At 44.6% G+C, this 16,361-nt stretch overlaps 2 protein-coding genes across 2 annotated transcripts in view; one reads left to right on the plus strand and one right to left on the minus strand.

Moving 5' to 3' along the window:
- The window catches only part of COQ10B (coenzyme Q10B), a 22,807-nt gene extending 20,017 nt beyond the window's left edge, over window positions 1–2,790 (plus strand). Inside the window, exon 5 of the mRNA XM_084816829.1 lies at window positions 739–2,790. Within this exon, the coding sequence (XP_084672955.1) occupies window positions 739–906 (168 nt within the window). The 3' untranslated portion in view covers window positions 907–2,790. The remainder of the gene's footprint in view (window positions 1–738) is intronic.
- On the minus strand, window positions 2,172–16,330 carry HSPD1 (heat shock protein family D (Hsp60) member 1). Its single transcript, XM_084816755.1, has 12 exons — window positions 16,205–16,330; window positions 13,734–13,909; window positions 11,489–11,741; window positions 10,503–10,585; window positions 10,127–10,222; window positions 9,625–9,718; window positions 8,227–8,395; window positions 7,265–7,364; window positions 5,856–6,101; window positions 3,918–4,092; window positions 3,325–3,503; window positions 2,172–3,235 (listed from the first exon to the last, which is right to left on the minus strand). The coding sequence occupies exons 2-12, from the start codon at window positions 13,905–13,907 to the stop codon at window positions 3,092–3,094; spliced, it is 1,713 nt and encodes a 570-aa protein (XP_084672881.1). The 5' UTR covers window positions 13,908–13,909; window positions 16,205–16,330; the 3' UTR covers window positions 2,172–3,091.
- Between the last annotated feature and the right edge of the window lie 31 nt (window positions 16,331–16,361).

Below are 16,361 nucleotides of genomic sequence, written 5' to 3' on the forward strand. Positions count from 1 at the left end.
CTCTAGTTCAATGTATCAAATACAAGGACATCAGGCAGGCCTTCAGCCTGGACAGGTGACTTCACTCTCCCTCTGTCATCTTAAAACTTGTGCATACATGTGTTCCCTCAATTTCTAATGTTCAGGCTTGAGTGCTGTTGCTTAAGTAGCCAAAATAGCAGCATCCACACACAAAGGAGGTATCAGCAGGTGTGAGGGAAGCTCCAAGATTTGCTGAAGTTAAGAAAAAGCCCTAAATGGGACCCCACTCCAAAACAGCCCAGTGACGACTAAGAATGTTCAGTGGCTGTGGAATACTGTTTGGCATGGGGGACTGAAAGGGGAAAGAGAGCATCATACTGAATGGGGGGGAATAGGCTAATTGGAACAGTAAACAAGAGCACTCCACCCTTCAGCGTTTTGTTGCAGGTTCTACTTGTTTCCAATTTAATTTACATGTGGCTGTCAGTACTAAAATACAGAATGCATGGGAAAGGTCACTGATAAGGAAAAGGGAAGGGCAAAATGCAAGTTTAGTAACTTTTCCGTGTGCTTGGGTTTTCCTAGCTGGGAAGTCAGAGCCTGTAGTGTAATATTTGAAGGTGCAGGTAGAAATGCCCAGAGGGCCCTATGATATTCACAAAACCAATTGGATGTATCCATAAGGTGTCTGGATCTTATTTCAAGTGTGTACTAAAAATGATTGCCTGTTGAAGTTACTTATTTTGACAGTAACACACCACTTATTTCCCTTAACAGATTTCTTTTGAGTTTCGTTCCCTTCTGCATTCTCAGCTTGCCACACTGTTTTTTGATGAAGTTGTTAAGCAAATGGTAGCTGCATTTGAAAGAAGAGCATCCAAAGTGTATGGTCCAGAAACTAACATACCTCGAGAGCTAATGCTTCATGAAGTGCATCACACATAAAAAGGGAAAAAGTCATCTTCTCAAACTACTTGGACATGTTTTACACACGAGATGCTTCTCATATGGGCTTCCAATTCCATGGAGGGTTTTTTGCCAATTATGTATAATACTACTGTACAAAACATGCATGTTAGATGCAGATGTACATAATATAGAAGCTTCAATCAAGTGCAATTCTAAGGTGCTGATAACTTGAGTGGCAGCTAAAACCTACACCAAAATTGCCTTCCTCATCTTGCCAGCTTGTATGAAAGTCAGCACTGTATCAATTCTACTGCCTTGTTTTTGCAGTGTTTAATATTTACTATTTGAATCAAGTTTAAGTTATTCTTTTAAATGCATATTTAAGTTATTTTTGCTATTCAAGACAAGCTTTAAACTAGCAGAGGGTAGTTATGAGAACAAAGCTTTTTTTCTCTGTATAAAATTATGGTGGCAGAAATTAATATGCAACTTTTTAGTGTAAACTGAATGAATCCTAGTAAGGGCTCAGTTTAATCAGTAAATGTAGGTCACTGCAGCATGCTGTTACAAGGTTCCAATAGATGCTAAACCTACAGGGATCTTATGTACATAATAATGAACTTAAGCATTAAAAAAGGAAGATGTTCCAGTCAGTGACAAAAGCTTAGTACTGGGGTCAATAAAATGTTTAATGACAATTTAAGTCATAGCAGGGTGTTTGAACTGACCAGCTTTGTAAGGAATTGCTTTTAAATATTGATGTACTTAAAGATGAGTCTATAATAAAACATCTCTGGTACAGCTTTGCTGCACAGAAGTCACTGTCATGCAAGCAGATATCTACTTGTACAACAGGACTTCTCCCTCTTTACTTCCCACAGCAGCCCACCTAGAGGAGATTGGGGACGGACGGACAATCACCCCCCTCCTGGTTTGGTTGTCATTGTAAACACTTAATTGGATTTCGCTCATCCCCTTGATTACCCTTTAAAAAATGTAAGGCCTCATACAATCAAATATGAGGAGGCAGGGTACTTGAATATTTCTGGAGTGCGCTGTTGTCATTTTCTTGAGTTGCGAAGGTGCCCGTATCATGTTCTGCTCCTTGCAGCTAGTTGCACCCCTTTCAACAAAATTCCAAAACAGTTTGAAGATTATACTATTCAACTACCAAGAGACTTATTACTTCAACTGTAGGTACTGCAACTCAAGACAGGCCCAGGGACTTTACAGCACAATCCTATAGATGTCTACTCAGAAGTAAGCCCAATTAAGATAAATGGGACTTTCAGGTAAGTGTGTGTAGGATTGCAGTCTTAATTTTGTATTTTAGATACTGAAGGGTCAGCTACACAAATCCAAGTAAAGATGGGGATATAACCGAAAAAAATCCTGCACTACAGAAGTCCTTGGAGTAAACAATGAAGAATATAGGAGCTTGCTTACTTGCAGCAAACAGATTAAAGCCCTGCTGTGATTTAATGTTTCTGAACAGTAAGGGACTCCCCTAAAGTGCTTGAGGTAGAAGTATTTCATAATAACTAATCTTAGGCAGGGCTACTACTGAAAGGAAACAAATTTGCTCTACTTTAAATTTTTATAACTTATTCAAATAAAACAAGTGAATTAGAATGGGTTCTTGCTGAACATAAGGTTGATCCATCTTCCCTTAAGAAATCACTTTGGTCTGAAATCCAATAAATGTTTTCTAGGAAACCAACTTATACCTGCTGCAAAAGAGGATTGCATATTGTGAACAAGTTAATACACTTCATACCACTGAGCAGTTTTTTATTACAGAACGTTGTCACATAATTGTATATTTGTCTACTTTGTACACAATTTTTATTCAGTCTTGCCCACAATGGCTTCTGCATTTCCTAGTGATAGCACGCACCAATAAAATTTGATATAACAGAATGGCAAATGCTTCAACTGGTTTAAGTTTAGAGCACAGCATTGGTACATGGATCTTGCACCCAGTATCAGGAATGTACAAATGTCTTTATTCAAAGTACAAAATAAATTATCTGTAGGTATGGACAATGACTGTAAACAATTGTACATGTGTCAACTGATATCTAGTAACTATTGTTACACTGATTCTTTGAACACCGGCCCTTCTGCAGTCACTGTCCATCCTGTCTCGCGCTGACATGAAGTTTACTTAACTGTCAAGTCACTCATTGTGGTTCATGATGCACATCCATGTAGCCCAGGATTAGAACATGCCACCTCCCATTCCACCACCCATTCCTCCCATGGGAGCTTCCTTTTCTTCTTTAGGTATCTCAGTTACTACTGCTTCAGCTGTAGATAGAAGGGAAGCAACACCAGCTGCATCCATCAAGGCTGTTCTTACAACCTAAAAAAAATCACACATTTAAATTAAATATTGTACTATATTTATCTATACAATGCTAAGACAGAATTGTTGCAAAAATGAGTATTTACCTTTGTTGGATCAATGATTCCTTTCTCTACCATATTTACAAAGTCACCAAGCATGGCATCATAGCCAACATCAGGTGGGCTCTGCATGATTTTCTCAACTATTAGTGATCCTTCAACACCTGCATTCTTAGCAATAGTCATTGCTGGAATTTTCAATGTTCTCTTGACAATTTCAATGCCTAAAACATAAGTAAATGTTATTTCAACAACTTGTACATAATTTGATGCTAGCAAGAACTCCTCTAAACATAAAAAGAATCTGATTAATTTCATTATTGGCAAGGGAGCCATGCCAGCAATTACTATTCTGCATACACTTTCTGCAAGGTTGCACATCTTTCAAAATCTGAACCTTTAAATAAAAGTGCAATACTGGCTTGGATCCTAAGGTAAGCTAACTTCAGTTCACAAAGGAAAGATTATTGTCCCCTCCTTCCCCCTGCAGTCCCTGGAAACCTCTCCAGATAGTTATGAGGCCTTCCGGAACCATATGGGAGGGGATACAAAGCTTTCCTTCTGTGAACTTAATCTTAGGATCCAAGCCCTTAAGTGTAGTTTTTTTAAAAATAGAAATGAACAAATATTACAATTACCAGTTTTCTGATCGTCATTAACCGGAGTCAAAGCATCTAATGCTGGAATACACCGAAGTAATGCACAGCCACCACCTAGAACTATGCCTTCCTCCACAGCAGCACGAGTGGCATTGAGGGCATCAGTGACTCTGTCTTTCTTCTCATTCACCTCAATATCACTTGTTCCACCAACCTAAGAGAAATTCGTATTTAGACAGTTGTGTCAAGTTTTTATCTGGAACTTATTTTACAAATAGCCTAAAAGAGGGCTCATTGCACCTCTGGAAAAGGCAGCAACTGCTTCTCTTACAGACCTGCAAGTCACTACCCTGCCTAACGGCAGCACAAACTAGTGCACATCTCAATCCATAAAGTTATGGCTGCTAATTGGTCTAAGTGTGGAGCACCACACTTCACAACTGCTCAGTCATTAGGCTATGAATGATCTCTACTATATGTAATCCAAATTCTAAATGCTGTTGTGCAAGTCTGCCTCTTCTGTACTAAACAAGAAAGCATTGAAGCTTCACCGCATCTCTGAACATGGGTTCTGAGAATCCACCAAGTGTTGCCCCCACATTTTTAACGCCTATTTTAGCACTAAGAGCTAGGCTGGTCATTCAAATCAATTCAAAATTCAGCCTTCCCCATCTGCTGTTCCTGAATGACTGACTTTTCTTTCTCTTCTCATATTCTTCTCTATGGCTTTTCCATCCTCCAGACTGCGTCTGCTTCAAAGCCTTCTTTCCTAGTTCACCCAATCCTTCCGTTGCCTGCTGTCTTCTCAAGCCCTTTCCTAGGCCCCTACTTCATGATTTCTAGATCCTTCTGCCTACCCTGCTTCTTCAAGATCAGAACCTTTCTGCCTTTGCCTGATCCGTCTGTAATATGAAGGCAGCTCAGTCAGTTGCTCCAAAACACCAGGACAAAATCCCTTAGATGAGGCATCTATAAATACCTTTCTGGAATTATATTTATGCCACTGTTAAGCAGTCAACTGCCTCCCTATAAAATACTGTATAACTCAGAAGTGGCAAGCTGACCTATGCAGTGATCTGCTCTCAAGCAGGGGACCGCACTGAATTTTCAGGTCTATTTTGCCACTATGCTTTTTTACCCACTCACCAAGCCAATTCTGTCATGCATCATCCGCATTAGAACCCTGATCTGTGACAGAATAACCTATGTACTGTAAATCACAGGATAATTATCTTAATCGGGATAATCACTAATTAGGAATATTTTATAGAGCATAGTGGTCTGTATCCCAGGCAGTATTAAATATAAGAAACTGCACTTCTACGTTATCAAATGCCTCAAGTATCAAAGATAATATTCTTACTTCAGGTCATTGCTGTGGTGATCTAGGTTTTAGGAAAGGGCTACAGAAGTCTTTTCTTCGAATGCCATTTCCAGAAAATGCAACTCATAAGTGCTTAATGATTCCAATCAGTGTAACCAATCCTTACACTGTACTCTAGCTTTAAACACCATGTTTCAAAAAGCACTGGGGTCATTACTTATCTGTACTTTGATATCTGAGCACGTTGTCCTCCAGAGTGTGAGACAGTACTTTCTCCCAACAATTTATCATACAGAAAGATTAGATTTCAGCCTTAACCATAAATCAAATTATGATTTTTTCACAATGAGATTACGCAAGAAAGTAAAGGCCAGGCTGCTGGCCTTTATAGGCCATCAAGCCAGGCTGCTCCTATTCTAAAACTACCTTGAACTAAAGCATACTCTATCTTCTCCCAAATCGGGCAGGTAAAGGTGCCTGGCTTAACCTTAAACCCATAGACTAGGAGTGGACAACTTGTGATCCTCCAGTTGGTGTTGGACTGTAACTCTCACCAACACTAGCCAGCATAACCAATGGTGAGATAATGGGTCCAACAACATCTGGAAGGCAACAAGTTACTGCTGTAAATGAAGAAATCACAGTATAGTCACCTTCAGTACAGCTACTCCATCAGAAAGTTTAGCCAGGCGTTCATTCAGCTTCTCCTTCTCATATTCACTTGTTGTCACTTCCAGTTGTTCCACTATTTCCTGAATGCGTTTTTCGATTTGAACTTTATCGCCTTTCCCTTTAAGTAGCAAGCAGTCATCTTTTGTCACAATGACTTCTCCAACTTTACCGAAGTCATGAGGCTGAACGTCTTCTAGATTTATGGTCAAACCTTCTTCCCCAAACACCTGAAAGAGACAATATTGAAAATTCAAAGTCCAAAGTTTATTACCAGTTTGCTGTGATTTTACAGATTTTAAAGTCAGTCACTGCTGGAAATTGAACACTCTCAAGCAGGCAGTCTCACCGAGCTGAAATCCTAGGTACACTTGCTAGGGAGAGTAATCCCTGCTGAACTCAGTAAATACACTTAGAATCACACTGTAAGTCTTCACCCTCTCCACTCACCCCCACATGCGTGACCATCATCTGCATAATCACCTGCATGTCATCCAAACCCGGGGTGCGGTGGCCGGGGGGCTTCTTTCCCACCCTACTGCACGTTCTGGGTTGTAGGGTGGGTATGAAGCCACCCCCACCGTGCTGCGTGCTGAGTTTGGACAACATGGCAACCTGTGCTGCAGTGTGGGTAATTCTGTGTGCAACGTGTGGGGGAGAAGCCACAATGGCTTCTTTTATGCCCATGATCGTCCAAACCGAGACACTGTTCACTATTTCTATGTCACCTTAACAAGCAGTGCTGAATGCTCAACTTGTAGTAGATCTTGTGCAGCTGTGCAAAGTTGCAGTTAAGACAGGGCAGTTGTACAGCATGACTTAGACCCTTCACCTGTCAAACTCAGCTGATCAGAGCATACTGCTATGAACACCAGATTCATGGGTTGGTGGCTCATGCTGGCTGGACGGAATCTTGCAGGGTGTCCTCTATCAGCACTTAGCCATACACAGCTCAGAAAAAAAGAACATGCTTTCCATGCCAAAGGTTCCATGTTCAATCTCTGGCATCTCTAGGTAGGGCTGGAAAAGACTCCTGCCTGAGATTGTGGAGAGCCATTGCCAGTCAGTGTAGACAACACCTGGGCTAGATCATGGTCTTCAACTGGTGAGTCAAGACCCACTACTGCAGGGGTGGGCAACCTGCAGCCCTTGGCCTAATTTCAGAAGCCCTCTATTCAGATCTCCAGCAAGAGCAATCTGTCCCTCCCCACAGCAGCCCACTGGTTTCGAAAAGACTGAAGACTACTGGACTAGATAAGACAACGACCTGATCTAGTATAAGACAACTTCCCATGTCCTATGGCAATATAAATTAGCATCCCACAACTCTATGAATCAAATATAACCAACCAAGTACAGCTAATAAACTTTGCATTATATATTATTTACTCACAGCACCGCCAGTAGCAACTGCCATATCTTTAAGCTGATTTTTTCTATTGTCACCAAAACCTGGTGCTTTTACTGCAACAACCTGTAGGCCAACTTTCAGCCTAAGAAAGGAGAAAAAACATCAGACATTAGAACAGGTTCCATTTTCGTCTGAAATACTACAACAATATTCTGGTTGAGTACGATTGTCACTGTGGATGCCAATACTGAAATGCAGCCTATTTATAATTTAACAAAAACTACCTACGCTCACTGTATGAAGGGAAGCCCACTTTTAATATTTTCTTTTTCGTCCTGTATTATAATAATGCATCTGCACCAAAGTAACAAGAAAGAAGGAGCACTCCTAGTTTGCAGTCAGGATTCAAAATGTGTTCCAAATTAAAACTAGTCTCTATACAGTAGTGAAAACTAGTGTTACTCTCAATTCACACAACCTATAATCAAGAGCAGTCCTTGACTGTTCCTTCCACTTATGCAGGTGGAAGGAGAGTGGGGGAGAGGAACTTCAGACCCGAGGTCCCAATCTAGCCCCAGATGCCCACCTCCAATTTCCATCAACCACCGAGAGTGGCTTCCCAGCTTCTGTGCAGGTTTCTCCCATTCTAAAAGGCTGACATGCCTCTTCTAACGCAGTTACAGTTACTGGCAGTAAGAGCTTCAAGCTAAAACAGGTTGGTATGTTTTGTGTTTTGGTCCCACTCCTTTTGCCTTCGGCCCCATCCAGCCCTGGAATGTGGCCCCCAGGAGCTTCTCCAAAATGGCATTCAGCCCTCATGTTGAGAGAGGCCCCCTACCCTGCAGTAGAATATTGCTGGGCATCTTTTTTTGCTCTATCGTGGGGCGTATTTCCCAAGTAAATATGTTTATGATCAGGCTGTAATGCATCCAGTATCTTGCACTGGAAAACACCCGGGGAAAGACGACACGTAAGAAAATCAGATACTATAGTTTCAAGCCTACCTGTTTAATACAAGGGTACTGAGGGCCTCTCCATCAACATCTTCAGCAATAATAACTAAAGGCTTACGGTGATTATTGGCAATTTCAAGAGCCGGCACTATGGACTGAACACTGGAAATCTTCTTTTCACTGATTAACACATAAGCATCTTGGAATTCACATTTCTGTCCTACAGATGGAAGTAACATTACTGAACTGTATTACAAAACGTTCTCTCAAAAGCCAGACACAAATGACCCACCCCTGAATTCTAAGCAAATCAGCGCCATGACATGCCCTTCTTTTTCATGTTACATGCATAAAGAGCTTCAAAAAGCAGAAGCTATGCCATTACAGAAGACATTCGCTGCTCTGATAAAGATTAATATCTTTAATATATGCAAAAATATGACTATGTAAAGTTCCACACATTGACCCAACGGGTGCCTTGCTTGGCTTTGGCTGGAAGAAAAGTTTTCCTCCCTTGAATTCTAACTGGTTAAGGCAAATGCAATCTTTATCAAGCCCATTCTTGTGAAATGTTTAACTTAAAAGAATTCTGTATTATACCCTGGGCCAGTAAGCAAAAACTTTGTGAGGAAGCCTCATCAGAAAAAGCATTCTAAGGGCAATGACGTCTTTTGTACGTGAAGGGCTCCATTCAAGATACTGAGGAGTTCTGGGTGGTAGGACTGAGTTCATACTCTTAAAATTCATACAAGTGGCATAGGGAATCCATCTTGTCCTGTACATCTGCTTGCGTATATACACATATCACATGCTGCAAAAGAAGGCTAAGCCTGTACCGCTGGTCTAATTCTGTGAACACTACAGAGGGAGCAATCCTATGGGGATGGGAGGCTGCCTCCAAACTCCGGAGGCGGCCACCTATCCAGCGCAGGGCAGAAGGAGCACAGAGGGGATCTTCGCCTCTGTGCTCTGGCTGCCCTGCATTTGCAGCTATATGGCTGATTTTGGCTATCTAGCCATAGCACTTTGGATCGGGGCGGAGGCGGGCAGCTGGATGACGGTTTGCATCATACTGGCCCTTCTGAAGTCTCCGCCCCCTTTCCTGCCACTCTGCGCTGCTCTTGTAAGCACAGAGCCGGGGACGATCCGCGCCACCTACAAGGCAGCGGGGAGGGAGCAGGGAAGCAGTTTTCTGGGAACCAACCTCAGAGCACAGGCTTCGAGGTCGGTTCCCGAAAACAAAATAATCCTATGGCCAGCCAGCCACTGTCTAACGGCCTTAGGGTTGCGCTCTAAGTGGTTCTTGTGCTTGCAGATACCTTCATTTTGAGGTGGGGGAAATGAACACAACACTGTCAGTTTAGTCTTATTCTACTCTATTCCAGTGGCTAGGACAAATGAGGTGAGTAACCAGAATTAAGACATTTGGTTCAACGGATGTCAACTTACCTTTGGCTGTATTGATAAAGTAGGGAGAGATGTAGCCTCTATCGAACTTCATACCTTCAATAATTTCCAGCTCATCATTCAAAGTTTTTCCATCCTGTGTTTTCAAAAAAGGCTTTAGCTACATTGATTGGCTTCTTTTAAGCTTGCACAGAGTGCCCCCCTGCCCCCCCAGCCAACACGTCATTTGATATTTTTTAAAAAGTCTTTGAACCAATAATATTTTCCCTCCTATGGCAGTGTGCTTTTTCTGTGCCAAATTTTCTACATTGCCGCCTTCTACGCTGATGTGGCCTTTTCACTAATAATGAGCTACTTGCCCTATTTTGGTACACAGTAAGTAGAGTCAATGCCCCATCCAGATTATCCACTTTCAAATACTACGGAGTGTTCATTATAAATCTACATGTTGGTAATCTGGACTAAAAATTCACCTTTACTCTATAAAATGCACATAAGTCATTCAGGGAACTTGTCAAGTATTATACATGTACACACCCCTTACCTTAACTGTGATAACACCCTTTCGTCCAACCTTCTTCATGGCGTCAGAGATTATGTTACCAATTTCCTTATCTCCATTTGCTGATATTGTAGCAACCTGCAAGAAACAGGTAAGTCTGTCATCCTCCCTATGAAACTGAGCGAGTGGTTACAAAAATCACATCTTTTTAAGAAGCTGGGGTATTTGAAACATAGCCACAGACATTGCAATGGAAGTTTAAAGGAAAGAGTTAAAAGTATCATTTGACCAGAACAATATTGCTAAAGTAGTAAAATAATCGCTTTTGCTAGTCCTACTAAGTGATGCAGTACTTCTCCACAATGTTCAAAACAAGTTGTAGAAGGCAAGACGTTGTCTGAGGAGGAGTTGGCATTACCTGCGCAATCTCTTCTGGGGTGGTGACTGGTTTGGACAATTTCTTCAATTCCGTGATCACAGCATCAACAGCTAGCATCACCCCTGAGGGAGCACACAGGACAACCATGTAATTAACCAACTCACACCGGTAACAGCAAACAAACTTTTAACGTTATTTAAGACCCAAGAGCTATAAAAAGGTTACCAGCTGCCATACATTACCACAGACCACTAAAGTGCAGGTTATCACATGAAACATGAGAAAGACAGGCAGGATCAACACATGACCTAGCGGAGCTGCTGCTTTTTTCCTGCTGGGAAAACTCAGCGCTGCTAACGGCAACTCTTAAATCCGTCCCCATGCTAGGAGTGGGGACCACGCTGCTTCTTCAGCTGGGAAAGCACAATGGTATGCTAGAGGGCACACCAGGTTCTTCCCCCATCTCGCGTTAGGGTCAGAAGAAGAAACACCGCCTCCACCATGGCATTACTGCCTTTCACAAGCCAGGGAAAGGTGAGCCTAGTGCTGTGGCAGCTATGCTTAAGGCCCCATCTCTACTTAAAGGAAGACCAGGAGGCAGAGCCACAAGTGCAGCTGCTATAGCACTGTCTTGCATTTCCACAAGCCAGCCCTATGATGGCTAGGGGAAGATGAAATTTGTGTGAACCGTACTAGCAGTGGATGACTTGCGGCCCTCCAGACATTTTGGCTTGAAACTCCCACCAGCCCTAGCCAGCACTCCCAATGGCGAAGGGTGATGGGAGTTGTGAGTCAGAACTTCTGGAGGACCACAGGTTGGCCAAGCCTATGGGTCAAAGTAACTAGACATTCTACTCCTTTTCAATTAATGGAAGCACCACCATGCCATGTTGCTTGCCCATTTGAAGATGATTAGAAAAACAAATTCTGAGATGAACAGGGAAGATACTACCAAAAATGATTTTAAAACTCTGAGCCTGCAACCCCAACTTGCAAAAGTGAGGCAACATTATCAGCACCATTACCTCTCCTGATTTCCACTGGATTTGCTCCTTTACTGATCTTTTCAAACCCCTCTTTGGCGATTGAACGTGCCAGTACCGTTGCAGTTGTAGTACCATCTCCTGCTTCTTCATTGGTATTGTTGGCAACATCTTGAACTAGCTTGGCTCCGATGTTTTTGTATTTGTCCTTCAAGTCAATTGCTTTGGCCACCGTCACACCATCTTTTGTCACCTTAGGGCTTCCCCAACTCTGTTCAATGATTACAGTTCTCCCCTATAACATAACACACACGACAGAACATTGGTTTGGAGTATTTCTGTACAATTCAAATCCCTTTCTTCTTCTAATGTTTACAAGTCCTTTCATCAACAGTTGACACCTTAGTTAACAGCCTATAAAGGTATAAGGCCTCTACACATCTCCAACCTAACTTTAGGTTGAACTACAACTTTGAATCAAGTTACAACTTAACTTTGAACTACAACTCAGAACTACAACTCAGAACATTAGGTATTAACATACAAAATAAATAACCTTTTACTCAGCACCTTCAGTACCAATATAAACATTTGCCACTTGATATTTATATATAAATACTGCAGTACATAAAGTGCATTTGAAACAACCCATGAACGCTGGAGGGGAGGAGCAGTAGTCAGAATTCCAGAAACTGAGGGCTATGATTATGTGGATAGTCCATGAATCTGCTGGAATAGAGAATACAAAACGTAAATGACTACACAGCACCAGTTAAGAACTAAGAGGGGTCCACACATTTTGGCTGGCTCCAACAGCCAGCCAACCATTGTGCTCACCATTAACACTGGTGGGGCAGGGTCTTTCATGTGGTATCGCGTAGCGTTTGAATGGCCTCCGAGGACTTTGGAGGATCTCTCCAATTTTGTATTTAGCCAAAAAAAGCTCAAAGGAGATCTCACCAGTTTCCTGAGCCTTTCTGTTTGATGTGAGGTCAAGGAGAACCCCCACATGCTCCAGAGAAGGCAGTCGGCTCTCCTTAGGTTTAACAACGCATTAACTAGAGACATACACGTTTGTGGACCTCTCCACAAGAAACCACACGTGGAGTTAATGGAAAGAAATGGAGGAGTCTGTTACATGGATGACCGAGTTGGGGTGAGGCAGGAGGAGACTGAAGAACCGGGAGTGCATTTGCAAGGAAGAGGGACAGAGCTTCGGGACTAGATCAGTACCAAGACACATGGAATAAGCAAGAATGAATGATTAGTGAGCTACTTCACATACTGTTTTAGATTAAAAAAAAAACAAAAAAACTAGTACTCCAATGCAAGAATTAAGGCACACATTCTGTGCATGTCACAACCTTTTTACAAGTTAAGAAGGAATTACCGATATTTAATGCCAGCTTGCCTTTCCAGAGGGTAGGAGCAAGTTTCTCCTATTCCCCTAATGTAGCAAGGCTGCAGTAGAGGTCATTCCAGTTACCAGTTACTGAGGGAGTAATCGCCAACCCCCTTTTTTAGTTGCTCACTTCTGTATCCCTCTGCCCTGCCAGAACTGCTGCCTCTCTTGGACCTTGAAGCCTGGGGAGACAGGCAGCTACTCATCACTGTGCAGGTCCTCTCTCTGCAGCATAACAGGAGGCCAGGGTACAGGCAGTGGCTCTTCCCCCAGACTAAGGAGACCAGCAGAAATCCTGGTTAAGACCATAACACCCCCATGAGGCTGCACACATTCCCACTGTCTTTGTACCATCTGAAGGGCTAATAGCTCTTTAGGCAGAAGGGAAACAGAGAACACCATGTGTTCTGTCTCATATGGCAGTACTGGCCTGGCCTTCTTGAAGTTGCTGCACACACAGTTTGCCTTTGCTTTCCTTGGGGCCTTGAAACGGAGTAGACCTTTAGGCCAGGGACACCAACACTAAGAGAAAGCATGAAGGCTCATGCGTATTTCATTAACGTGCTCACCTAGCAACAAATTAACTCACCTCAGGGAAGTAGGTTAACTGGCAGTAAGTTTAGAGTTATGTTCTAGCAAACTATTTTAATAAGACCCCAAAGCCCAGGTTTCCAGCCAGAGTTAAACAGATTTAAGCCCAGGTTCCAAGCACATGGTCAATTCTCCTACTGAAAATCGGTGGGTCTCAAACGCTCTCAATTTTGGCTGGATCATACCCCCAAGTATCTAGTAGGAGATATTTTGGATGCAGCTCAACCCTTCAAGGTAAGGTGTTTTATAAACATGCTTTCCACACATAAATACCAAGTCAAATAACTTCAATACCTTTGGTCCCATGGTGACAGCTACAGCATCAGCAAGAAGGTCCACCCCCTGTAGCATAAGAGCTCTAGCATCAGCTCCAAATTTAACATCTTTTGCATAGGCTCTTGTAAGGTGTGGGGCTAGTGCTCTGGACACTGGCCTTATTTGACGCAGCACTGTTGGTAAACGCAGCATTTCTATAAATAAGTGAAAATTTAAAAACACAATTCAGTTCCAACACAGTCAGTAGTATACCAATTATTCTGAGCCTGCTTGCTATACTCTACAGTAGGGATGGGCAGAAAGTAGACCCCTAGATGTTTTGGACTTCGGCTCCCAACATTCCTGACCTTTGCCATGCTGGCAGGGGCTTCTGGGAGGTGAAACTAGCAAAACCTTCCCTAAACTGGTACCAACTATGCTAGCTGGTGGATTACACTGGATCATACCCCCAGGTTACTGGGGAGAGCACCAGGTTAGGGAACACTGCTCTTGAGCATACCAAGTCTGGAACTATGAGCTCTATGCCTATTCCATGACCTTCAGTAAATCACACAAAATGACTGAAGTTATCCACATGTGAACCGCAACTCTTTTGGAACTTGCTGACAGGGAATGGTGGTTAAGGTGCTGGCCCACAACTTATTCCTCATTTCTTGAAGTGCCCCCAAAATTTTGCTGCCAACCCAGATGTACAAACACTGTTCAGGTGCTCACAGCACTAAATTCTATACATACTTGTACTGGGGGAGCAAATGGCATTTTGTACCAGCATGGATTCATCAGGGAGCAATCCTATGGCCACTAGACACTGTCTAGAGGGCCATATAATAAATTGGTTTCTAGGATCCAAGGTCGGAACCAGGGCTCCGATCTCGAAGCCAGAAATTGCACTCTCCCTGTAGCTGGTGTGGTTCTCTCTGTGCCAGGTATGTCTCCATGCTCAGAAATGGAGTGCGGAGACCGGGAAAAGGGGCAGGGAGGAGACTGTGGAAGCCACATCCAGGCCTCCTTCTTTCTCCAAAGCTGCAGCTGGACAGGCAAAACCGCCTGTCTAGCCAAAAATCCAGGGCGGCCAGAGCATGGAGGCAAGGATTGCCCCCGTGCTCCGCCCACCCTGCGCTGGATACTTGGCAGCCTCTGACTTCTGAGGCTGCCAACTATCTTAATAGGACTGTGCCCTCAAAAGCATTATTAGTGTTTTTAAATTATAAACATATCCATATACACTCCATCAACGCTACTAAGCCAAGTCGTTTTTTAAAATGGTACAAAACACCATTAGCTCCCCAAATCGTAGTTGCATTTGTGGAGCAAACTGCCCTGCAAATGAGCACATGATGGTGTATTAAGGGGCACTATTGAAATAATCAAAGACCAGGGCATGAAGGCAAGGAAGTTGCTCAACCATGCCAGTCCAGGAGAGAATGTGGGGAAGGTGGGAGCGAGGGAAGCGGCAGCGAAAATGTACCACGGGGGGGGGGGGGGAGAGAAGAAAGTCCAAGTAATTAGCCAAGCATATCCTTCGGCCCTCACACGTGCTTCATCCACCCTCAGGTCGGAACACAAGGTCAAAAAGGAGCTGCGTCTCCCCCTGTCGCCCGGACAGCAGCGCTGCAAGGAAGACGAATTGCTTCCCACTGGTCCCACCAGCCTCCCCCTATAGATATGGGGCGGGGGCGATCTTTAGCATGGAGAAAGAGAGATCTAGTTTAAGGTCTGGCAACACCAGCTGATCTCCACTAGCGGTTAGAGCAGACAAGGAGCCATACACGGGAACACGAGTGGGCCTCCCCAAGCCTGGGCGCGCTCCGTTCGACCGTCCTAATCCAGATCCTCCCCCCACGTGGCGCCGTCCAGATGTGCTGAACCGCCAAATCCCAGCATCCTGTGAGGATGCTGGGACTTGTAGTCCAGCACATCTGGAAGGCGCCACGTGGGGGGAGGCAGGCTAGCTCAAGCAAAGGCTTTGAAGACGCGAGTCCTGGGGTGTCTTTCCACCAGCTTCACAGGCGCTGCTGCGGCACCGGGCTTTTTCAGGGGCCAGACGGAGCCTCCTGGACACACGCCGAAGCTCCATTACGAGAGCGCGTGGATGCCCAGCGGGGCAGCGGCGTTGCGTTGCGCTGCAGCGCGGCCGGGTCCCGCGCGCGCCTGCTCGGAAGCAAATCCCGCCGCGCTCCGTGCGCAGCCAGGCATTCCGCGCAGTGGATGACGCGGCCGCTTCTGTCTGCTGCAAGAGCGCGCCGACCGCTTAAAGGTTAAGGGCCTGGCGCGGCATCGGCCTCCACGGGCCAGAGCCCGCTACGCCAGACGCGCGCGAGGATCAGGGGCGCCCGTGCGGAGCCGCCTGGCCCCGAATTCTCTGACCCACAAGCCCAAAGCGGCCCCCTCCCCCAATCGGACTAGCCCCCCCTTGCAAAGGGGGGGACTCTCAACCGGGGGTCTTCTCCGACCTCCCTCCCCTCCTCCGAGCGACCCCCTCCACTCACTCGTGGCGGGCTCGCGAGAGGCAGGCGGCGGCTCCGCGCTCCGTCGGTGCAGGGCGAACAAGGAGGCTCCTCCGGCGCGCGCACAGCCTGGGCGCAGCGCGGCTCTCGCACGTCCCCCGCGCGGCCACCGCCCCGCCCCCGGCCCCACGTGAGAGGC

The sequence above is a fragment of the Heloderma suspectum genome, chromosome 1 (assembly GCF_057233095.1).
Source record: "Heloderma suspectum isolate Gila_16-S chromosome 1, 16-S_ref, whole genome shotgun sequence".
NCBI classification, from domain to species: domain Eukaryota; kingdom Metazoa; phylum Chordata; class Lepidosauria; order Squamata; family Helodermatidae; genus Heloderma; species Heloderma suspectum.

Bases quoted from the DNA above. Each gene is read 5' to 3' on its own strand.
- HSPD1 (XM_084816755.1), bottom strand. From the start codon at position 13,907: ATGCTGCGTTTACCAACAGTGCTGCGTCAAATAAGGCCAGTGTCCAGA. The intron at 7,365-8,226 runs GTAGGCTTGAAA...CTCCTTTCTTAG, and splicing joins AGTACCCTTGTATTAAACAG to GCTGAAAGTTGGCCTACAGG. The intron at 3,504-3,917 runs GTAATTGTAATA...CTTATGTTTTAG, and splicing joins TAATGACGATCAGAAAACTG to GCATTGAAATTGTCAAGAGA.